General features: G+C 36.8%; 1 protein-coding gene across 1 annotated transcript; it reads right to left on the bottom strand.

Moving 5' to 3' along the window:
* Positions 1 to 1145: 1145 nt before the first annotated feature.
* On the bottom strand, positions 1146 to 2022 carry LOC131430672 (uncharacterized). The gene has a single exon (XM_058595819.1). It carries the CDS (start codon positions 1906 to 1908, stop codon positions 1348 to 1350), a length of 561 nt encoding a protein of 186 aa, XP_058451802.1. The 5' UTR covers positions 1909 to 2022; the 3' UTR covers positions 1146 to 1347.
* Between the last annotated feature and the right edge of the window lie 24694 nt (positions 2023 to 26716).

Genomic DNA, 26716 nt, shown 5'->3' with positions numbered 1-26716 from the left:
AAACTTGGCACATATACTTCTTGCTCTTCAGAGATGATCATTTCCAGGGGTGTATAGCAAGTGTTCTTAACATGGGTGTGGGTCGATACTTTTTAAAGACCATACATGCTTTTTGAAAATCTGAAATATGGTCTTAAGGGTATTTGTGGATATAATGAGTGCCTCTAAAAAAGGAAGTTTAATGTGAAGTTGATAGATTATTCCAAAATACGATACTTATTGCTAAGTACAGATATTATTTGCACTTCAGATGATCCTAGAAGCATTTTTTGGGGTGGGGGAGGATTAAATAAGGCCATTTGAGTTCAAAGTTTTGTTTCGTCACATCCACAGTAGTTCAATTGGCAGAACGATTTCCCCGGAAAGGAAAAAAGTTACGGATTTGGGATCTGTCTTTTAGGATATTTTTTCGCAAAATTTGATTTTCTTTAAATTCAATTAGAATCACATACGATTTAAATTGTAATCGTCTAATTTACCTATGCAAAGTACGAGATTATATATCGTTTCGCTTGACGTAAATCTCGGAATTGAGTTTTGTGAAATTTAATCCAGCTTAGATCGATCGATTGCTATTAATTGATGCTGAATACTCTAAGTACCAGTTATGACAGAATTCCACAAGCTTCCAAAGATTGCAATTTCGTCGCCTTAAACTCGGTACTTGGTTCTATTATGATAAATTCTTAGAGCGTTCACAAAAACTACTTGAAAAGTGAATGATCTAATTTGTCTTAGCCCAGACCGCACAAAATCTAGAATCTGCATACACCGTAAGATAAAAACTCTGAACCCATTTGGCAAAAGTGGAAAACTTCCTGAATATAAACTAACAGCCTTCCTTGGCACAACACCAAAGCATTTCAGCTAGGTCATGTTTCTGACACTAATAAATGAATGTAGAGTAGTTATTGATTAACAGCAGCACTTCGCAGAAGAGCCAAACAAATTGAATACATTTGTTGTGATGGTTTCGTATTCCTTGCTCAACCTCGGCGTGAACCTTGGCATCTTAGCTTGGGGATATTCAGCATAAAAAAGCATAATTATTGCATTAGTTTGAAAGTGAGCAAATAAGTCAGACGTGAACAAATGGAACACAGTCAGTGGAAAAGATTTCGAATGAAATAGGTATGTACGGTTGGTCGATGACTTAAACTTTATTTTTGGTACGCAATACAAAAACTTTGGTTCCTTACAAAGCTAACAGTTCTGACTAGAATTGTTCCTTGACGTGTGCAAGTACTTCACACCCAGATTCACTCGTATTCACTGACTAGACGGTCACACACTTATTTTTCCACCCGCAGCGTTTTGCCCGCATTCTGTTTTTTCTTGTGTCAAAATTCAACAGGACAAATTTCGTTCACATCGGCCAATCAAACGGTTTCTCAGATTCACCAGCATGGGATCATCCGGAGAAACACCTTCCCGCTCGAGAAAGGCCATGGTTTCCCGTGCACAAACAGCAAATCCCATTGCTTCCGCCTGGTGACCCATCACGATTTGGTGGTGACTCTGCTCGAAGCTGGACTCCGCATCCTCATCCTCCTCCGTCGAATCGGCATCCTCCGCATAAGGATCATTCTCTAGGAAATCGATCTCATCCTGAAGCTCCTGGATGCGTTGCAAAGCTTGCAACAGAAAGTCCGATCTTACAGCAGTACCGGGTGAATTCGGCGGTGACGGATTGGATGGGACCACGGCGTCAACGCCCGATTGGTCCGGTTCCACTAGATTCGGTCGCTTCCGTGAAGATTCGATTAAATCATCCGCGACGTTTTGTTCCAGCTCACTGTGTCTTCGTTTGGAACCCAACGTGGACCTGTTGCTGCTACTGCTGCTACTACTGACGTGGACATCACTAACGAGATCATTGGCAGAACTCTTTGGAACTGATTTTGGCATGATGACACTTTGTTCTTTGGAACCCTTAAAACTAGACTATGTTTCACATGACTTTCAGGACTCACGGCAAACAACTCGGATCCAGTTCGAAAAATGCACGTGCTATCTCACGAGTGGCACTACCTGAAATGAACCCTGTTGATCGAACCTGCTGCCACCGGTGGCTGGTGGCTTAGAGAGTTTGTAGGTTGGTATCAAACAAAGCGCAACGGACAATCGGCACGGGACGGGACGGGACGGGACGTGCCCTCATCGGTTTCCCTTTGCCATGTCACATCACATCGCATTCGCTCCGAAGGGCCCGCTGATACATACGAAAGGTGCGGACAAATGATGCGCGATTAAAAATAAGACCGGAGCATAAGAGGGGAAAAAGTGAGCATATGTTTCTTTGTCCGTTTGTACCATTTAGCATAAGGGATGCAGCGCACGGCTGCCAGAAATAAAAACCAAGCGAGGTAAAGTTGAATCACCTGATTTTGCCAAAACATGCTATTTAGTTATTTAACGAACCTTGCGCAACAAATTCTGATGAAAACAAATTTCCAAACAATATTGAATGGTTTATGGCCATTTGGTAACAGCAAAACAAACACTTGTTTAATTAAGATGTTTCCAATAAATCCAATTTAGGAGTTTTCAATAATCCAATTTAAGCGTGTAAAAATTCTTAGAATGATCATTATTTTTAATCTTTGATCAAATGTTCGGAAGTTCGTAAGTTTCTTGTGATAGAATATTTCCTATGTTCTGTCGGAGTTCAAAAACAAATATCACGTATAAACATATATTTACCTCTTTCATAAAAAAGTGAACCACTTATTCTAGAATTCGTATTACAGATATACAAATAAAAGATACCGAATCTTCTAAATGTAAGAATTTGCAACCACGCTCATAACCACTGGCAGCACTGCCCAGCCGGAACACCCCCGGTTTGGTGCTTCGAATATTAGGTTCCAGCTGCCACGCGAATAACCATGCGAAGAGCAAGGAAACAAAAACAACTGCCGCCTGATGTTCCTCACGATTACAATAACGCATTCGATCGGTAGAAACAAGAGGAAACAGAAGCTACGCCAGCGCAAGGAAAACCTAAATGCAAAGCCGACCGATAGACTGGAGCAAGCTGGAAGTCCCGCAGTACATACTACTTACCTACGTAGTGCGTTGTGAGTCGTAACCGCAGCCGCAGTAAAAAAAGGGAAATGGGAATCGTAGCAAGCGTGGAAGCTGAAGAACACCCGGCACTGTAAAAGCTCGAACGGTAGCGTGAATTGCTCCGAGTGAAGTTGGCTGCGCAATAGAATTGGCAATGATTGAGCTAAGGGGCTAGAACAAATCGACCGTCCCACGACAAAAGGGCCTAACTGCAAATGAGAGCCTCTCTTTGGTTACTTTCTCTTTCGATTATTAGGAAGCTGTTATTGAAATTTCTTCAAAGTTTTCAATATCCAACAAAAGTTTGTTGTTTTGGTTTGGAACTTACACAGATAAAATTATTTTGTGATTTTACATTTATTTTCATGCACATATTTGGAGCAGGCAAATGAATGGAAATTTACATTACAAAACGAAGCGGTTTGTAGATATACAGTCTTGTTCAACGAAAAACTAAATGAATTTTAATGTAATTTTACATCAATCATGGTTTCAAATAAGATTTTCGTTTCAATTGATGTCTATTTCATAGTACTATCGGTAAGTTTCATATTTTCTTTCTGTGTATGCGAAAAGCTAAGCTTCAAATATAAAATCAACCTGGTAATACGCGAAAGAAAAAGTAAACAAAGATAAACTTGCATTTGCAGTTAGGCCCTTTGGTCGTGGGACGGTCGAAATGGAAATGCACATTTTGACTCAATACAACGCACAGTGATGCGAAGGTGGCAAAAACCATTATTAGTAATAGTAATAGTTATAGTAATAGTAATAATAATAGTTTGAAATTTGAATATTTTTGACTAACAGTTAAACTCTCAAAATATATTCAAAGTTAGAGTGATTTGAGAAATATTTCAATCCTTCCATAGAAACGTTTTGGAATTACAGGGTGACGTGAGTTTATAATTTCTAACCGTTATTAAAAGGGATGATGCAAAATATCCTCTAGTTTTTGTTCAAAACTATTTTAATTTATTGTTTGTGTTAATAAATGACCATACGAACAGACTTCTGTCATAACAGTCATCAGCTTTTAATTGCAAAAGTACCGGAAATTGTCGTCAAACCTTATAAATGGAACTGATATCAATTTCTCATGAAATTCTGTTCTCCGTCTTAGTTTACCACACATCTGTTCCGATTCTCTTTTAATTCGACAAAATTTATTGAATAGGACTCCCAATGCTAGGAACCTTTGCTACACCCCCTGGCCTTTCAAAAATACCCTTAAAATTCTCTTTGAAGTGAAGGAAGCATATTTACCAAGTTGGATAGACTTCTTATATCTTCTTATATACTAGGAAGATGACATCTTACTTTTGGGTGTATTAAATATATTTTTTAATTATAGGTCGTCAAATGGTGAGATAACTAAGACCCCACAAGTTCCTATCTCATGCTTCCCATGTGTCTTTGATGACATTTGGTCAATAGAACGGCGTCGACGAGGCTCCATCGCCTTCTGCGTTAGTAGCAGAATGAGAGGGTTCAAAATTGCATATAAGACCATCCTAAAATGCAATATTTATAATAGTTTACTTCAACATATAATTCTGTTGTTTTTGCCTTTCTCATATAGAAAGGTTATGCAATCACTGTGAAAACCGACTTTTGAACCGAGGCCCGGAGGGCCGAGTGTCATATATGATTCGACTCAGTTCGTCGAGTACGCAAAATGTCTGTGTGTGTATGTAACGTTTTTTGCACTAACTTTTCTCAGAGATTACTGAACCGATTTTCACAAACCTAAATTCAAATGAAAGGTCTTGTGTTTCCATACAAAATTCATGAATATTATTTGGATCCGACTTCCAGTTCCGGAGTTATGGGGTAAAATGAGCAACAAAATGAAAATATGTGTTCTAACTTTTCTCATAGATGGCGCGACCGATTTTCACAAACTAAGATTCGAATGAAAGGTCCTGTGGTCCCATATATTATATGAATTTCATCCGGATCCGACTTCCGGATATATTTCATAGGGTAAAGTGTGTTAAAAATTGTGTACCATCCCTGAAAAGGGCGAAACCCGTAAAAAGTTTCCTAAATCGAATACCACAGTATTATATATGATAGTATGATTGATATGAGAAAGGATATCATTACATCACTAGGTGGATTAAAACAGGTTTTAGCATTATTCATTATACCTTATGATAAAAAAGAACCGGAATTTTATTAAAAACGCAAAATTTCAATTTTTAATAAATTTCTTTATTATCGCCTTCAAAGTTCTCTCCTCCTGCGGCAATACATGCATGCCAACGCTTGATCCAATTTTCCATACAAGTTTTATAGGCCGCCACAACCAACGCTGTTTGTGAATGAAATTCAGCTTTTTTGGCACCAGCCGAGAAGCGACGCGTTTCAAACCCAAAACATCAGTTAAAATGTTCGGCTGATCCATAAGAGATGCCGAACAAGACAGCAATCTCTCTAATCGGTACAGAACGATTTTGCAACACGATTTGCTTCGCCGATTCAATGTTTTCTTCAGTAACAGATGTTGTTGGGCGGCCAGGGATCTCATCATGATCCAAGCTTGTACGACCACCTTTGAAGCGTTTATACCACTCGTATGCCTATGTTTTTCCTAGACACGATTCACCAAAGGCCTTTTCTAACATTTTCAACGTTTCGGAACACTTATATCCATTTGCAACACAAAATTTGATGCTCGCACGTTGTTCTAAATTTTCATCCATTATAAAAATCGCCACACGAAAATTTTTTAACTTCTTTGTATAGACGGCAAACAGAATGACAGAATGTGTATAAAAGTGTTGCCAACGTTGAGAGAATAAAAGTTTACCGATTGGACAAGCGCGGGAATTTTAAAATGAAAATTCCGGTTCTTTTTTGATCATAAGGTATACATACATACATATTAAACATATTTTTAAATATAACAAAATGAAAAATATATTCAGCGATATGGAATTAACGATAAAAACGTATTAAACAGGCACTTATCTTTCTACTTGGGGTTTTTGACAACTCTTATGTGGGGTGGCATCATTGTGCGACGTATGAATAAAAAATAATAAAGTGAATGTAGTTTACAGTGACATTCCAAAACAAATAAACAGAGGGAAGAGTGACTTTTTAAAGAGAAGGGGTATCAAGGGGATGGGGGTTCAAGAAAGAGGGAATCAAAAGGTGCAAAAAGTTAAAAGAAAAGTTTGTCATCCACAATATTGATACTGTAAAAAAAATTCTGAGAACAAAGTAGACAAGTTATTTGCCCTTTTATATAAGTACTCTATTGTTCATGGAACTTAATGTTGAAAAATCTTCCGAGGGAGGGGGCCCGCGGTACCTTCAACAATGACAACGCTCACCGAGGCGTGCATGGTTCTGCTTTGACAAAGTAAAGTTATTGAAGATGGTAACAATACTCAAAGTTAACGCAACTTTGTAATAACTTTATTTCCGTTTTATTTACATACATTTTTTAGATGACGGACTTCTTTTTCCGTCCAGATTTTTTTTTTCAAAAGTACACGGAACGACCGAAATTAGCTCTGCGCTTAATTCGTATTACTGTTTATGAATTAGTTGATTTTAACAACAGAATTTCTAAAATAACTAAAAAAAACTCTTATTTTTAGAGAATGTGTTTAGTTAGCGAATATCCTGGAAACAAACCAGCAATATTTCAATCCAACACGAAATTCTCCTTGATAACTAATTTTGGTATTAACATCAGAAAATTTGTTTCTATTTATCTATCACCATCATTACTGAAGGACAGCACAAAGAAAACAAAAATGAAATTGATTTTATTAACAAGTTTATTAGCCAAAAAATCGTGAGAAGTGTCAAAGCAAAACAATTCATCCAAAAGCTAAAAAGGACAGTCTTGTTGAAACTGCTTGCAAATTGTTTTGATGTTTTTCGCATGTGTTACGATATATTGCCATATTTAAATTTCTAAACCGATATGTAAAACTGCTGTGAACTCTTAGTGGAAAGTGTATTTATTCAGAAATAATGTGCATTTGAAGCAATTGTGCGTAATCATATTTTTACGCGGAACAGTGAAGTGAGTCTCAAATGTTGCACTCTAATTGTATATGACAAATGATGTTTTTTGTATCTTCCAACCTTCCGGACTCCGCCGTCCGGTGTACTACTTGTATTCGGTTTATGTTTTCCGAGTGCTCAAAGCTTTCAGTGAGAGAGTCGATTTCGCGAAGTCGAATGAAGAAAACAGCGATTTAGGAGACAATATTTCAAAAATAAGTTTGTTTCGTTTATGTCTTTTTCTCCAATACAACATCGTATTTATACCTGCCAATATAGAAAAGACAACCGCGACTGAAATTTTTTTCGACAGTAGTGTGCCATCCAGTGGCTAGTAGTCATTACGGTGTTAACGTTTTTTTCGGTGACAGTGCGCCATATAGCTGCAAATTGCAGAAACCAATTCAACCATATATGTTGGTTGAAAACAACGTTTTATTTCTCGAATTCAACTGATAATTTAGTTGAATGGAAATGAAGTGTGCTTTAGCTAAGAAAGCACGTTTAATTGGCGAATTCAACTAAAAAAATAGCCATTTCAACAAATATATTATTATTATTAAGAGAATTAGAATTAAAAAGTCTAAATTAGCAAAAGTAAGATTTTTGTAGTTGTCTCAAAAAAGTAACTAACTAAAATCAGAAAATCAACTAATTTTTTCGCCAAAATGCTGACTTCGGTCTTTCCGTGTATGAAATAGGCATCAGTTGAATTGGAATTGGATTTGAAACCATGATCGATGCGAAATTAAATATATCATCATATCTCCGGAACCAGAAGTCACAGCCATTTGATCTTCGAACTTGATCAATTGCCCGACAGTAGCTTTTAAACGAGCCTAAGTTTGTTAAAATCGGTTCAGCCATCTCTGAGAAAATTGAGCGGTAAAAATATCTTCGAGAAGTGCACACACACACATATACATACACAGACATTTCGTCGAACTGAGTCGAATGGTATATAACACAATGGGTCTCAGAGGCTCCGTTCGAAAGTCTGACAAAGTTTTTTCTGAAAGACAAAACTGATCATTATTATCACCATCATCTTACTATGGCGGTTTAGGACCACCCTCCCCTAAACAATTGATAGATACATTCTCGATTTCAATTTGTTCAAAATAAGACAAAACCAAATAAATGGAACAATATAATTTTTTTTTATAAAAAATAGAATAAAAATGGGACTCCCATTCTGTTCCTGGAACCGAATCAATGCTGTTCTATAGACTAAATGTCTTCACAGACACACGGAGAGGCATATGGTAGGGGCTTGTGAGCAATTAGCTATCTCTTTTTTTTTGACAACCAGCGACGATGTAAACGGAAATATTGAACAAAAACAGGACCAGTGAATCAACATTTGTGAGATAGTAATGAGAAATATTTCCCTGAATACAACAAAGCAAAGGTTTAAGATGAGCAAAATTAGCTTCAAGGAACTTGAAATCTATCAAACAAATGAAGAAATGTGCTTTTGGTCGTTGACTTTAGACTCCAATATATTGAAACGTTCATAAGTTTTTCATTTAAAAAAGTTAAGAAAACTGTTTTGTTCTGCGATCATAACAATACATCAAATGTGGAAGTCCAAACAGTGTGTTTCATGAATAAAATAAAAATCAAATAAATTCTGGTTTTAAAATTTTCATTTTTATCAAGATCATTTTTTTTAGATTCGGGAGTAGTATAGCCCCACATACTATATCGAATTGACAATTGATGCATATTTTAATGAATATATTTTAAATAAAAAAACATACTTATATTGAAACCTTTTACATACATTGGTGTTGTAATTACGCGTCTCGAAAATCGAATAGTGGATAAATTGACTTCCCCTTTTGATTGCAATTCGTTCGAAACCAAATCACACGAGAACAGATACCCTAGGCATAAAAGATACGGAAAATGTTTCGATAACAACTGCTGACGAAATCGACACGTCTCTGACATTTCCCAATTTGTGACAGTATTGGAATTGCAAAATGATCATAGCACATATATGTATTCGAAGTAACTATTTGACATTGAAAACGTAAAAGTAACAACATATGTTTTGACAGGTTTAATTTATTGGTTGAAGATTTTTGCATTATCGAATGGAAAACATCACTTTTTTCTCTGCATTCAGTAAAAACCATTCAAGCGAAGAGGTTGTGTTTCGATTGTACTGGCTCGTGAGTTAACGGCTGCTACCGAGACAATTCTAAGCTTCAGGTAGTTAAACTGCCCATAGCAAACGCAATATTCGGGGCGTTTCCCGACTGGAAAGCTAGCAACGAAGGCCATCCCGTTCATACGCACAGAGGTGTAGAGACACAGAGGTGCGAGAGCATAGAAGTGACGAGTCACAGAGGTGCCATCGCATAAAGGTGCGAAGACGAAGGGGTGCAAAGGCACAGAGGTGCTAAAGCAACCCAGTGCTGATCTACCAGGTACCAGAATTTGTACGCTGCGTAGGATCAAAAGAGACGGCATATATCGCGAGGTGCTACACTGCAAGCATCGCATTTGATCGCCACCAAGAGCAAAAGCACTGTACCTGGGGTCAGGTACAGCAAGTGCAGTGGTGTTCACAACGACGGCAGAGCAACTGAGATAGCAGTAAACGACAGAAGACTGCCAATTGGAAACAGCAAAAGACTGCCAATTGGAAATCGTTGGAAGAGCTTCACGTCGTTCTTCACGATAAAGGAACAGAGACATCAGCTACAAGGTAGATTTAATTTAATTTATTTTTTATTTCTTATATCTGAAATTTTACTAAACATAAGTTTTTATTTTGGTATTATTAATTTACAAAAAAAATTTAATGTAATGGATGATCTCATGGAAGATCATCCGAATCCGATTCCGGATACTAGTAAAAGTTTAAATACTCCGAGGGCTAAACATTATCCACAGGGTACCACTGGGCCATGGATAGTCTATCTTCGAAAAAAAGAAAAGATTTTAAACTTGATGCAAATTACAAAGGATTTGACATCACATTTCTCTGAAGTTAAAGAAATCTGTAAGGTTAATAGAGATAAAATTCGAGTTGTAGTTAACGACTTGAAACAGGCAAACGATATTGTAACCTGTAAATTATTTGCTATTGAATATCGAGTTTACATTCCATCGAAGGAGGTAGAAATTGACGGTGTTGTGACTGAAGCAAGTCTGACAGCAGATGATTTACTTAAAAATGGAGTTGGCCGTTTTAAAAACTCCATGCTTGAGGGAGTTAAGATACTCGAGTGCAAACAATTGTACTCAGCATCTATTGTCGATGGAAAAAAGTCTTATCGTCCCTCAGATTCGTTTCGCGTAACATTTGCCGGATCTGCATTGCCTAGCCATGTCTATATCGATAAAATTCGTCTTCCTGTTCGGCTTTTCGTACCGCATGTTATGAATTGCACGAACTGTAAAAAATTCGGACATACAGCTACTTACTGTAGTAATAAGTCCAAATGTATCAAATGTCAAGGGCCTCATAAGGATAATCTTTGCGATAAAGATGTTGAAAAATGTGTTTATTGTGGGGAAAGCCCTCATGATGATCTTTCAGTGTGCGCTGCATTTAAGCTGCGTAAAGACAAAATGAAGCTTTCTTTAAAAGCACGGTCTAAGCGCACATATGCAGAAATGCTCAAAACGGTCATACATGTCTCCCCTTTGGAAACCGAAAACGGTTTTTCAAATCTTGCGGAGCCAGAGGAATCTGACTCTGACGGAAATAGTGAAGATACCTCGTTTGTCACTCCTCAAGGGTCTGTTAAGAGGAGATTAACAAACCACAAAATACCAAAAAAGACACCTAAAATTATACCTTCAAAAAAAGATCCCCGTGTTAAAGCTAAAAAGCCAAATTTAAAACCAAAAACTGTGCCTCCTGGTTTGTCAAATTCACAAACCAATCCAGGAACTAGCTCAAGAAAAGACAATAATCCAGTGGGCTCCATTTCACATTCACCAACAGGATTACTGAAATTTTCGGAAATTGTAGAATGGATTTTCGCTGCATTCAATATTTCTGAACCTCTAAAGACCATCATAACAGCATTCCTTCCAATAGCTAGAACTTTTTTGAAACAGTTATCAGCTCAATGGCCAGCTCTTTCAGGTTTTGTATCATTTGATGGATAATTTATCATCCGCCGCAAATGATTCAATCACTGTCCTGCAGTGGAATTGTCGAAGCATCATGCCAAAACTTGATTCATTTAAAGTTTTGTTGCATAGTCAAAAATGTGATGTATTTGCTTTGTGCGAAACATGGCTTACATCAAACATAGCCTTAAATTTTAATGACTTTAACATTATACGTCTCGACAGAGACTCCCCGTATGGTGGAGTGCTTTTAGGAATTAAGAAATGTTATTCCTTTTATAGATTAAACATTCCTTCGACTTCTAGTATAGAAGTTGTTGCTTGTCAAATAAACATTAAAGGAAAGGACATTTGCATTGCTTCGGTATATATTCCTCCAAGAGCTCAAGTTGGACAACGACAGCTTAATGAAATTGTCGAAGCCCTTCCTGCTCCACGTTTGATTTTAGGAGATTTCAATTCGCACGGAATGATGTGGGGTTCCGTTTACAATGATAGCAGATCATCTCTAATATATAATATTTGCGACAATTTTAGCATGACGGTACTAAATATGGGTAGCATGACACGGATCCCAAGACCTCCTGCACGTCCAAGTGCATTAGATTTATCTCTTTGTTCGACTTCAATTCGACTAGATTGCACCTGGAAAGTATTTCCTGATTTACATGGTAGCGATCATTTACCAATCATCATCTCAATTAGCAGTAACAAAGGCATTGCTAATTCAGTTAATATTCCATATGATTTGACAAAAAATATTGACTGGATTAAATACCAAAGTAATATTTCAAGTGTCTTAACTTCAATGGAAGAGCTTCCCCCACTTGAAGAATATGACTTCCTCGTTTGTTCGATTCTGGAGGCCGCAGAACAAGCCCAAACCAAACGATTTCTTGGTCCATCGTCTAACAGAAGACCTCCAAATCCTTGGTGGGACAAAGAGTGCTCAGATGCTAAACACGCGAAACAAAATGCTTTCAAGACGTTTTTAAAACGAGGAGGAGGAACTCCTCAGAATTTTGAAAAATTCTTGGTTTTAGAAACCAAGTACAAGAACATACTTCGGGTTAAGAAATGCAGCTATTGGAGACATTTTGTGGAAGGTTTGTCAAAAGAAACCTCAATGAGCACTCTTTGGAATACGGCCAGACGAATGAGGAATCGTAACGTAGGAAATGAGAGTGAGGAGTACTCGAATCGATGGATATTTGATTTTGCGAGGAAAGTTTGTCCAGATTCCGTTCCTACGCATAGCATTGTTAGGGAGTCTTCTTCAAATGATGATTCCATTGATAGCCCCTTTTCAATGATGGAATTTTCCATAGCACTCATGTCTTGTAACAATAACGCTCCTGGATTGGACAGAATTAAATTCAACTTGGTGAAGAATCTGCCCGACCTCGCAAAAAGACGTTTGTTGGAATTGTTCAACAAGTTTCTTGAGCAAAATATTGTTCCACCTGACTGGAGACAAGTGAAAGTTATCGCCATTCAAAAGCCGGGGAAACCAGCTTCCAATCACAACTCATATAGACCCATTGCGATGTTGTCCTGCATCAGAAAATTGTTCGAAAAAATTATTCTACGACGTCTCGACACTTGGGTCGAGACGAACGGTTTGTTGTCAGATACTCAGTTTGGCTTCCGTAGAAATAAAGGGACGAATGATTGCCTTGCATTACTTTCGTCTGACATCCAAATTGCCTTCGCTCAAAAGCAACAAATGGCATCTGTATTTTTAGACATTAAAGGAGCATTTGATTCAGTTTCCATTGATGTTCTTTCAGACAAGCTCCACCAACATGGACTCCCAGCGGTTATAAATAATTATTTGCACAACCTTTTGTCAGAGAAACGCATGCATTTTTCACATGGCGATTTGGCAACAATCAGAATTAGCTACATGGGTCTCCCGCAAGGCTCATGCCTCAGTCCGCTCCTCTATAATTTTTACGTGAATGACATTGACAGCTGTCTAGTAACCCCATGTACACTAAGACAATTGGCAGATGATGGCGTGGTTTCAGTTACTGGATCCAAAGCTATTGATCTGCAAAAACCATTGCAAGATACCTTAGATAAATTGTCCGTTTGGGCTGTTCATCTTGGTATCGAATTCTCTGCGGAGAAAACAGAGCTGGTCGTCTTTTCAAAAAAGCATGATCCCGCGCAACTTCAGCTTCATATGATGGGAAGAATAATCGAACAGGTTTTGACTTTCAAATACCTCGGGGTGTGGTTTGATTCCAAATGCACGTGGGGAGGACACATTAGGTATCTGATAACGAAATGCCAACAAAGAGTAAATTTTCTTCGAACAATAACAGGGTCTTGGTGGGGTGCTCATCCGCAAGATCTAATAAAATTGTATCAGACAACGATACTTTCAGTGATGGAATATGGATGCGTTTGTTTTCGTTCCGCTGCAAATTCTCATATTATCAAACTTGAGCGAATTCAGTACCGTTGTTTGCGAATTGCTTTAGGCTGCATGCATTCGACACATACAATGAGTCTTGAAGTTCTGGCGGGAGTTCTTCCATTAAAAGATCGATTTTGGGAGCTTTCATCACGCCTGCTAATAAGATGTGATGTGCTGAATCCCATGGTAATTAATAATTTCGAACGACTAGTCGAGCTTCGATCTCAAACAAAATTCATGACAGTATATTTTAACCATATGTCACAGGAAATCAACCCTTCAAGATATATTCCTATCCGTGTCAGCCTCCTAAATGTACCTGACTCAACTTTATTTTTCGACACATCCATGCAGCGCGAAGTGCGTGGAATCCCGGACCACCTACGCTCTATGGAAATCCCAAAAATATTTTCAAGTAAGTTCAGGCATATTAACTCTGAGAAAATGTTTTACACGGACGGATCGCGAATGGAAGAAGCGACAGGGTTTGGTATGTTCAACAATAATGTTTCGGCCTCATTCAAGCTTCAAGAACCTGCATCTGTTTATATAGCAGAGTTAGCAGCAGTTCATTATAGCTTGAATGTAATCGTCACATTATCTCCAAACCATTATTTCCTCTTCACAGATAGTCTGAGTGCAATTGAAGCCATTCGCTCAAACGCTGCTGGCAAAAATGAACCGTTTTTCTTGGGTAAAATAAAACAGTGTCTGAACGACATATTGAATAATAATTATCTAATCACAATAGTTTGGGTTCCGGCTCATTGCTCCATTCCAGGCAATGAAAGAGCCGATATTTTAGCCAAACGTGGTGCTATTGAGGGTGAAATTTATGAGAGACCGATTGCTTTCAACGAATTCTATAGCGCGTCTCGCCAAAGAACACTTGCCAGCTGGCAAGCTTCTTGGGATAAAGATGATCTGGGTCGGTGGATGCACTCAATTATTCCTAAAATATCGACAAAGGCATGGTTCAGGGGACTGGATGTGAGTAGAGATTTCATTCGTGTGATGTCCAGACTCATGTCCAATCACTACACGTTAGATGCACATCTCCTTCGAATTGGACTTTCCGAGACTAATCATTGTGCTTGCGGCGAAGGTTACCGCGATATTGACCATGTTGTTTGGACATGCGTGGAGTTTCGTGATGTCAGATCTCAACTAATAAATTCCTTGCGTACCCAAGGTAGACTATCCAATGTCCCAGTTCGCGACATTCTTGCTTGTCGTGACCTTCCATACATGAAACTTCTTTATCATTTCATTAAATCCATTGGAGTTCCAATTTAAATTTTATTTTATGTTAAACTGTTTTCTCTTCCATGAGTTCAACCAATAGCCAACTATAGGATATTGAATATAAGTGGTGAACTGATACAAACAATCCTGAAATAGTTATAAGATCATGTACAAAATAAATGTATTTTATTTAATGTAATTAAAATAGCAACTCGCTTGATAAAAACAGTGTTTAGATTAACTAATGAGTACCAACATACTAATATGATATTCGAAATGTATTAGGTTTAAACTACTATGTATTGTGGATGCCACGGCGAAGAAAAACTTATGTATATTGCCTATGAAATAAACGTATTTATGAAAAAAAAAAAAAATCACTTTTTTCTCGCATTATTGCTTTGTTGAATTCAAAATTTTTAATCTAACGTGTAGACTAACAACTGCATAAGCATACAGTTCGTGTGAAAATTCTGTTCAAAAGCAAAATCTCAATACTCTCCACTTGCCGTAAGGCAACCATTTCTAACCAACTGCCTCATTTTCGACAGCAAACTCCGAAACCGGTAAGCAGCTGCCACCTATTTTTCGCAGTGCCTACCTCCGGCACCTCACCAACCAACGCCAAGTAGCATGCGCCCTATCTCCATAAGCATCAATTAAAATCATCGTAAGCGTGGCTGGCAGCAGGCCTTATATTCACGTTGTCCTTTGATCAGCAGGGAAGAAGGGAAAGCCAGGGGAAAGCAAAATACATAAAAGTCTGCCAGCACCGCGCACCGGTTGCTACGTGATGCGTGCCGGACTTAATACGTGTGCTCGCTCGCATGTATGTTGGTCTCTCTCTCTTTTACTCTCATTCTGTGTATGTGCATAAAGGATACGGGGAGGAGGTGAGCATATGTTTATTTCCGATCCGCTTGGCAGGCGCAGCACATTTTGTTTTATCGGAAGTAGCTGTTGCGGGGACTACGGGGGAACAAAGGGTAAAATGTTCATACTATTTGCTTTTTTTGTAGATATTTGAATTGGATATGATGAATTTTTATTCTATTTATCGCAGCACAACCGAAAGCACGAATAGGGAAACTTAGATCAATGTCAGTTTGAAGTGTCACCATACTGATAATCAATAATCTTTCTATTTTCTAACAATTGTGGCAATATTATATGCAAAACATATGAATAAGAAGTCCAAAATGGCTGCAAGAGTCTTCGTGCCATTGATTGCTGCTGATGTTTCGTTATGTTTTTACTGTGAAAATAATACAAATGTTCGTGATTGTGTCAACACAGTAGGGAAACAAGGTAAACTTATTGATGTTTTATTTTTAATTTGATGACTCATACGATGTGTTTGTTTTTTTTTTTTCAGGCAATGGAATCGTGGATCGTCAAACAACATCATACTGTACGGGAAGGATTTTCGTCAGTCTTCAAAAACATAACTAACCTGTATAGAATATTTCTATGGAATAAATCATATTTAACGTGTTATTTGAAGCCCGATTTTTATTTGATGACATCCCACCATTTTTTTTTTGTTGTATAGAGGCTTTAACATTAATGTCATTCGCCTCTTCGGGCCAGAAACACTTTCTGACCCTATGTGCGGGGTTGGGAATCGAACCCAGGCGGACTGAGTGAAAGGCATCGACTTACCCATCACGCTATACCCGTCCCCCGACATCCCAACATGTATTCAATACGAAAATGTCTTTTACATGATACTTAAGGCTAAAATGGCTCAAACCTAACAAGTTTCACCAGTTTAAATGTGTTTTTCTGACATGTGTTAAGCCTATTAAATCATAAATGTGATACATTTGGAATATAACAGTTCGGCTGAAAAGTTCGTATCGTTTAATAGAAACACACATTTTTTTGCCAAAATTCGTTTTTATTATTCAACATAATTGCCATCAGAGGCGATACAGCGATCTTCCAACTTTTCGATACCATTTTTGTAGTACGATTTGTCCTTTGCCTCAAAATAGGCCTCAGTTTCATCGATTACCTCTTCATTGCTTCTAAATTTTTTACCAGCGAGCATTCTCTTGAGGTCTGAGAACAGGAAAAAGTCACTGGGGGCCAAATCTGCAGAATACGGTGGATGAGGGAGCAATTCGAAGCCCAATTCGTTCAATTTCAGCATGGTTTCCATCACTTGTGACACGCTGCATTGTCTTGATGAAACAAAACTTTTTTCTTCTTCAAATGAGGCCTTGTTTTTTTTTGAAATTTCGTCCTTCAAACGCTCTAATAACGTTATATAATAGTCACTGTTGATGGTTTTTCCCTTTTCAAGGTAGTCGATGAGAATTATACCATGCGAATCCCAAAATACAGACGCCATAACCTTACCGGCCGATTGTTGAGACTTTCCACGCTTTGGGTTCGGTTCATCGCGTGCAGTCCACTCAGCTGACTGTCGATTGGACTCCGGAGTGAAGTGATGGAGCCATGTTTCGTCCATTGTTATATATCGACGAAAAAAAATCGGTTTTATTTCAATATAACAGCTCCAAACACTGCTCAGAATCATCAATTCGTTGTTGTTTTTGATCGATTGTGAGCTCACGCGGCACCCGTTTTGCACAAAGCTTTTCCATATCCAAATATTCGTGAATAATATGTCCAACGCGTTCCTTTGATATCTTTAGGGTGTCAGCTAGCTCGACCAACTTCACTTTACGGTCATTGAAAATCATTTTGTGGATTTTTTCACGTTCTCATCGGTAACAGTCTCTTTTGGACGTCCACTGCGTTCATCGTCTTCGTTGCTCATATGACCAGTACGAAATTTTGCAATAAAACAACTAAAAATATCTTAGTAGTGTTTTGGATTTGTTACTTCTCGCTCTCCTAAAAACGCTGAAATGTTAATTTAAATGGCTATTATATTAGTTGAATTCACCAATGAAACGTGCTGGTATTTCTTATCAAAGACACACTCCACTTTCATTCAACTAATTTTTTAGCTGAACTAACAAGATAAAATGTTGTTTTCAACCGATATTCAACCAAGCATTCAACAGATGATTTTTTTTGTTGATTTCGATTGATAATTACAGTTGATTATAGTAATAATATTGGATGATTTTAACTTTGGTTTCAGAGATTACGTCCTTAATTTTAAATGTTGAATGTAACTTAAGCCAGTTGCTTAAACTCACGAATAATCGTAACGTGCGTCTGATTCTTCACAAACCGAGTTATAAATTAAAACGCGTTGAACGACATTCCAGTGCTCCATTATGGAAAACTACTAGACGAAAATAAACCTTCATTATTGTGCTTCCCGATGCCGTGTTCGGTTTCTCCCTTCCTCCTTGTTTGGTTCCAGTGCGACCGGAGAGCAAAATATGTCCGGTTCTTTTGCACAACCCTGTACAATTAGCGTGCAGGATTTGAAACTCGCTTCACCGTGCTACTTTAAACATTGTCATTCACAATAATTTCAATCAATTCATCATATTAGAAACTTCAATATGTATACATCATATTACATGTAAAAACAACTAAACAATTTGCAAACAGTTTCAACAAGTCTATCTTTATTGCTTTTAAGTTTAGTGTGTTTTTTTGACACTATAAACTTTGACTTGTTAATAAAAATAATTTCATTTTTGTTTTTTAGGTGACAGTTAGACGGCGTCAAATTCGTCTTCTTAGCGGTTCAAATTGAACTGTTTAAGTTTTTGCAGTAAGCAGTTCAATTTCAACTGCTCGGCACTGACGAGTCGAAGACGAAACGTAAAGAATAAAGTCAAATTCTCGTTTCCAACTTTTGCTGGATTGTGTCCAGGATATTCACCATTAGAACACACTCTCTAAAAACAAGTTTTATTTTCAGCAAAATAAACTCCAAATTTCTACTAATTTATTGTTTATTTTGGCAATTTTGATGTTAAAATCAACTAAATCAGAAACAGTAATACGAATTAGACGCAGATTTAATTTAGGTCGTTCCGTAAAAAATGTTTGCAATATGCAAGAAAAAAAAACGTTTTCCACGTTCCATTTTTGTTATGATTACGTTACGAAAACGAATCGATAGCAGTTTAACATGCAAACCATGCTTATAGTAGTCTCAGTCCCGATGTTCAACTGTACGAGTATAAAAGGTTAGACATGGTCGAAAATTGACGATTTCTTGTTGTGAGTTAGACGGAAAATTTGGAACTGAACTCAAGATTCTAGTCCACCTGAATTCTGAACTTAATTTGAGGCTAAGAATTTTGTTCCAGATTCTTTTCTTGTTTAAGATTTTGGATCTAGGTTTTCGGAACTGAAGTGTGATTTATTTGCTAGTATCTTTTTGGCAACACAGTTTTTGACAAATCACGCGTGAATCGTGTCAAACTTGTTTAGTTTGGACTATAATTTAATCAAAAATGGACGCTGGCAATGTTGTAGGAAAATCTATTTTATAACCGAAAAATTATTAACAAGCAAAACCGCCGCATTTGGAGTGAAGAGCAGCCAGAAGCATTGCTACCAATGCATCCCAAAAAAGTCACTGTTTGGTAGGGATTATGGGCCGGTGGCATTATTCGTGAAATACCGGCCGATCTGTTGGAGAGAGTGTGCCAAAATCGGACCTTGAGCATGGGCCATCTAAAGTGGAGCCGTGGCAAACAATTGCATGAAATCATCCTTAAACATGAAATTATATTGATTGTTCTATCGATTTCAATAAAAAATGCATAATTTTTCTCATTTTTTTTTTGTTTTTTGTCTTTCTTATATAGAAACGCTATAAAATCGCTGTAAAAATCGACTCTATAACCGAGGCCGTAGGGTCGAGTGTCATTTACCATTCGACTCAGCTCTTCGAGATCACAAAATGTGTGTGTGTGTGTGTGTGTGTGTGTGTGTGTGTGTACGTGACAAATGAAGTCACTCAATTTTCTCAGCGATGGCTAAACCGTTTTTCACAAACTTAGATTGGTCTTATGACCTCATACAATTTTTTTTAATTTCATTCCGATCCAACTTCCGGTTCCGAAATTACAAGGAAATAAGGGCGATGGCGAAACGAGGTGCACATTTTGTATAAAACTCACTGCTAAACTAATCTAGTTGGCAGATCATGTTAGTTAGTGCATATACAAAGCTACTTTGGAACTACTAGTCCCCGGTTTTCGCTTCCGACAGCACCGATAATAGTGAAGAAAATCTCCAAAAACGGAACTCACTTTGATTTCTCAGCAACGGTTAAACCGATTTTCACGAATGACGATTGAAATTAAAGCTCTCGTGGTCTTTAAATATACTGTTTAAATTCTTCCAGATCCGAATTCTGGTTCCGAAGTTATAGGTCGATCAATATCAAAACATTTAAATCGTCATTCAAAATAACGATGCAAAACGTGCGGCTTTGCTCCGTTCGCAGCGTGCTATGTTCAATTTCGTGTAGCGTGCAGGGTTGCCACATTTAAATCTATATTTTTCAGATGAACAATACGTAAATTTCTGATTCTTCAATTTAATTATTACCTACTTTTTAGTGTTATTGAAAGATCATGATAACGATGATTTTCTATAAAAGTACACTTATTGCCTTTCTCATATAGAAAGTTTTTGCAATCACTTGAAAAATTGACTTGTGAAAATTGGCCCAGAGGGCTAAGTGTTCTATATCATTCGACACAGTCCATCGAGCTGAGCAATGTCTGTGTGTATGTATGTGTGTGAGTATGTGTCAAATAATGTCACTCATATAATAAAAAATCTCGTAGTCCCATAGGTTGCTATTGAATTTCACGCCGTCATTTAGAGCGACGAAGCAAAAGAAAGGGTAAAATTCTTCTAGATTTGGCTTAAAACTGATTCAATTTGTAGGTTATATTAGTTACTTACTAAACGCACCGACTTCGGCTATACTGGTTCCAAGTTCCCGGTTTCATAAGTACCGGAAATAGTGGTCAAAAAGTATAAAACAAGACTCACTCACTTTTCTCAGAAATGATTTGATCGATATTCACAAACAAGCTCATAAAAAGTTCCTATATTTTCATAGGCTGCTGTTTGATTTTATCCGGGTCCGACTTCCGGTTCCTGAACTATAGGGTAAAGTGTGTTTAATCATTTAGTGCGACGATGCAAAATAAAGAAAAATTCTTATTAACTTGACATAACTGTTTAAAAATTGAGAAGGTTATGTTAATTTATACCCAAAGTAAGTTTCTTATTTTATTCAAGATTGAAAAAAAATTCTGCACAGAATCTTCTAGTGATATTTTTGAAAATATATGTAATATGAAAAAGACATTATTACACCACTAGGTGAATTAAAAAATGTTTTTATTTTGAAAATCAAATCCTATACCTCTTCAAACTTTAGTATCTTGATTTAAGCTCAGAATTCGTATCCAGAATTCTGATTCAGGAATTCAACTCCGGAAATAATTTTCAAGATATGAATTCAAGCTTTGGAACTCTAGAATAAAAATTTTAGTTTTAAATGACGAAACAGAATTTATAAATAGATTGCCGAATCTCAATCCAGTTCCTGAAATTAGAGTTTCAGACATTTTCAGAAATCAGAGTCTACGCGCTGGAATTGAATTAGGAACTTGGGATCTGGAACGAAATTTTGGAACTGAATTCAGTTACTTTATTCAGGTTTGGAATTCAAGTTCAGAATTCAGTTCTAGAACTAATTTCGAAATTTGGATTCTAAAAATTAGTTCTGTACCAGAATTTTAGGACTGAATTCTTGATCTTGATTCTGCCACGGGATTTTTTCAGATGAATTCGAAGCCAGTCTTAGGTTCCGAATTTAGTTCTTTCATTCAGTTCCGAATTCTGGATGTATTTTTAAATAAATGACGGTAAAAAGTACTCAACTCAAGTTTTCCTCCACTGAGTTCGTAAATCTACAAGAATAACTACTACTATTACATGGAATGAAAAGTCCCGAGCCTCTCACAGCAAAGTCGAGAATAGTTTTGAACCGTGTATATATATGTTGAGAACAAGACTCTTGATTGTCCAATACCAAATTTTATGACAATCTATCCACTCGTGTCAGACGAGTTCCAGTTTTCATCAAGCTATGGAAAAACACGAGTTTCCGGTCCCGATAAAAAGCAACGGTAAATTTGAATGATTTGCGGTACGGATTAGTGCAACATCCCCTGTATTCTCCAGACATGGCCTCAGCGACTTTTTTCAATTTTCAAACTTGAAAAGGTTTCTCTGAGGAAATTTTTTTTTGTCGAATGCTAAAGTCATTGCAGATACGGAACGTGCACAGAACGCGGACTGTCACTGAGAAAGATAGCAAAAATGGAAGGAGTAAGTGAAAAAGCCGTGCGAAATGCAATCAGGAAGTTCGGTGAGGATAACACCTTTGAGGATAAACCGAAAACGGGTTGAAAAAAAGGTCCTGCTAACCCTCAGTTTGATAAACGTATACTGAAGGCGTTCGAACAAAAGAAGGAGGTTTCAGTTCGGGATGTGGCCAAAAAAGTGGGCACTTCAAAGTCAAATGTTCTTCGTGCTAAAGAACGTTTGAATCTTCGAACCTATGAGAAGCACAAACAACTAAAATGTAGTCCGAAACAAGAAGCATCGATCAGGCCGAGGGCTTGAAAGCTGTATAATACGATTCTTGCTGGAAATTTGGACTGCATAATCATGGACGACGAAACCTACGTGAAACTCGATTACAAATCCTCGCCAAGACCACAATATTATACGGCGCGAGAAGGGCAAGTGTTGAACCAGTCCGAGACTTCGATTGAAGTCGAAAAATTTGATTAAAAAAACTATGGTCTGGCAAGCAATTTGTAGCTGCGGTAAGATTTCGAAACCCTTCATCACCACTGCTTTAGTGAACAGCGAAATATACATCAAGGAATGTTTACAAAAACGACTTCTACGCATGATTCGAAGCCACAAGGATCCTGTTTTCTTTTAGTTTCTATCTCTAGAGAGCTCAGGGATCGATTTGATGAGCAAAAAAAAAGGTCCCAATATTTGATTTGCCGCCCCCTAAACACGTTGCACACGAGGCAAGGCATCTTCGTTAACCCCCACCGTAACCCCCCTTTCTTGATAAGCCACTAAATAAGTCATACTAGCATAAATACAGGGTGATTTTATGTCGATATGTAAACACTGAATAACTTTCCATTTATCAACCGAGCGATTGCATCAGATATGTTTTAGAAACGTCAATTCAGTACAATTTTTGCCATGGATCGCTTCACACCAAAACAACGCTGACGATCGGTCGATATAGCGCCAAAAACAGTCTGAATTGATCGAAAAAAAAACAGCCAAAGCGTCGAATCAAACAAAAATTTGATGAGAACTCCACTGATCGCTGTTATAAAAAGCACTCTCGAACACGATGGATACAAAACGGAATTGATAAGTTGAAAACAATACTCTCAAAAACTTTTAAAATCAGCGCGAATCAATGTAAACAAACAACTGATAGCTTGATATACGCGATGAAATAGTGGCACTTTTCATCGAAAATAGTCGTTCCATTGTGTCAACTCAACGTGCATATTGAAATAAATATCGCGGCGAAATGACACCATCCGACAATACTATTTGTCGTTTCGTGTCGATTTTTTTTTGAACACGGAACAGTAGGTGATCGTCAACATGCCGTTCATCAAAGACCAAGACGTTGCAATGAACTGGTTGAAACAGTGAGAGAGAGTATAGCTCAAACGCGCTCAGCATTTTCGCGATTTAACCCCCCCGGACTTCTTTTTGTGGATTCATCTGAAAAGCAAGGTTTACGTCAACCAGCCTCGAACTATTGACGAGCTCAAGACAAACATGCTTGCTAAAATCGTCTCTATAACACCCGAGATGCTTGAAAAGGTAATGCAAACGCAGAAAAAAGGGTCCTTTTGTTATTTCCAATAATAATATATAATTGCTAGGTGAGCATATACTTGAAATTGTTTTCAAAAACTAATCCAAAAACAGTATATGGAACTAAACTGAATAAAAATACATTACTTATAGATATCGAAATGTTTTTTTCTTGAAGTATTTCAATGTTTGCATACTGACATAAATGATGGAGCACCCTGTACACCGTTACAAATTCGGAAGCGATGCTATAAAAGCTGCAACATTCACACAATCAATCGAAATAATACGAACGATTATCATTATTCGGAAGTATGAAAGTGGCATGTCAGTTTTATTCGTATTCACGTATTCCAGTTATGTCTGACATTACCCACCCACCATTTACAATTTCGAATCAAAAGGTTTAAACCTTATGCGTACCAAGAATTTTTTTTCGAATGGGGATTCAGAACATGATGATTAATCTACATTCGCATGAAAATATGTATATAATTACTTGAAAATTTTTTTAATAAAGTTGTTTGGTGAAAATTTTTCATTTTATAATTGACTTAAATCACGCCAAATCATATTCATCGTTGGCAAAAATTTTCTTTGATTCGAATGAAACTTTCTGGACAAGTAGAATTTGTCTTAAATTGCATACTTTGTTTTTCCAAAATTGATCGAGACTCTCTTTTAACCATTTTTATTCAACTAGTTTGACGAAAAATTACAAAGCCTAAAATAATACTTTTTTAGGCTTTGTAATTTTTCAATTACAATTACAGTCAATTTTCACAAGATTAGTCAAATTTTCCAATAATAATACTGAAAAACTTCCATATTGAGTCCTACACTGTAAAAAATTGACTATAGAACATTAAAATTTAAACATTCTATATTTATAAATAATTTACAGTGTCTTTTCATTTTATAAACTAAACTGAAAGTCATAATCATCAAAAATAAAATATAATGAATCTCAATTTGAGAGGAGATTTCACAGAAAACTGAACATTTAGGGGTTTTGTTGGTTTGTGCAAAAAGCACATATTTTGTTTCTATTTCTTCACGTTTCGGCTTCGGCCCATCAGTGCTTAAAGCAGTTCAAATACGCCATGTTTGCACTATTTATGCAACCCTTAAATAATATTGCACAAGTGTGGGTTAAGAGTCTGCGTCTGCTTAGCGGTTTAAATTGAACTGCTAGGCGCGAGATGGCAGTTCAATTAGAACTGTTTTAAGCACTGATGTGCCGAAGGCGAAACGCAAAGAAATAGACAGAATACTAGTTAACCGAGAGTTGCAAAGGAACAAGGTTGTCCGCTCTAAGAGAACTTATTAGCGGCCCCAACACAATCATTAAAAATGTCATTACTAAAAAGTAATGACACTTTTAATGATCGTGTAAGGTCTACGAGTTTAGTAATGACACGAGTAATGATGGAATTCCGGATTTTCCATCATTACCAACATTATTTCTTCTTCTTATTTTTTTTGTGGAAGTGCTGGATATCTTTAGAACTATGCGCGAAAAAATGACAAAGTGTAGGTTTAAATTGTTAATATTTCATTAACATTAACGTTTCAATGGCAAATAAAATTTATTTTCAGCTAAACGGAAATAAAAATATTGCTATTGCTGAAGTAGTTACATATACTCATCATTAATAATGAACGTGTAATGCTAAAAAGTATGAATGTACAGTTATGCAGTAATGACGAGCGTTTGAGCAGAAGTGTCATTACTTAGTAATGACACTTAATGATCGTTTAAGGGCCGCTATTAACCAGCCTTACACAGCAAAAAATTATGAAAAACTACAGCTGACACAAATAGACATATGACTCAATTCATAAGAACGTAGTTCGTAACATAATTTTACAAGAATGATTTAAATATTTGTAAAACACACCTAGCTTTTCAAGAAGGCGTGTAAATTTACACGTCTCAGTACTTAAAAATCTGTCAGTATGCTTTAAATATGTGTTATATTAGCTGTATAAATGAGCTATTTTTGACGCGCGAATATGTCGGTCACAGAAGATGAAAATTACACGGTTTTTCCTAGATGTGTGGGACAAAGTTTCATTGAATTCGAAAGTGGTGTTTTTTTCGTAAGTTGACTTTAGGGCATGTTCAGGAGTGTTCTAGTTCTAGATGCATAATTTATGTCAAATACAAAATTTAAATCTGGATTTTATAACAAGAAAAACTGGCAGCCCCAGCAGCGTTTTACTTGTGTTTCAAATATACAAAAAATAGAACGGCATCGTAGACCAGTTTTAAATTTGACAGAAGAACTGGCCGAGTAAATAAAACTAGAACGGCTTCTTCCTTTCAAATCATCCTTCTCGTCATTTTCGCCCTGTGTAATAAATACCAACGTATCGGCCATATTTAAGGATTTTTTAATAACTAATGCTAAGAAAAAATAATTTATTAAATTTAAATTTTTAGACTCGGTTTTTGATTTGAAATAAACATGAAAAATGTTTTGGTGAATGCATTATTGTATTATATATTAATGCTAAAAAAAATTAATTGAGCTTTGATGACAAAACACGAAATATCTCATGTTGAATGCAAAATCGAATCCATTGTTGAATTATCTTTATGAAACCGGAAAAAGTCAAGTTTGGATAGAAATGCTTAGTGCGATCACAGTGTGGAACACAACAGTTCATTCTTCTCGTCAAACTAAACACACTTTCGAGTTTACACTAATTTAACAAATCATTTTTGGTTACACTTTGATTCACTACAAAGAAAAACGGCTTGATGCAGATTTTAATTACGCAGTGCTGCCACTACAAACATTTATTACAAATGAGATTGAGAAAAGTGAAACACTCTCTAAAAATTTTCATTTTCATTGGTGAGCTAAAATTATACATTTTAATAAACTTGTTGATTTTCTTTATACTTGGCATCATTGCTCGCGTACCCTGCAAAAGTTTTTTCTTTTCATATAGATTTCTATATTTTAAAATAAATTTTTCTCAGTGTAGAACTCG

The sequence above is a fragment of the Malaya genurostris genome, chromosome 2 (assembly GCF_030247185.1).
Source record: "Malaya genurostris strain Urasoe2022 chromosome 2, Malgen_1.1, whole genome shotgun sequence".
In the NCBI taxonomy this organism is placed as follows: Eukaryota; Metazoa; Arthropoda; class Insecta; order Diptera; family Culicidae; genus Malaya; species Malaya genurostris.
Note: the sequence above shows the minus strand (reverse complement) of the source record. Positions and strands in the feature narration are given on the sequence as shown.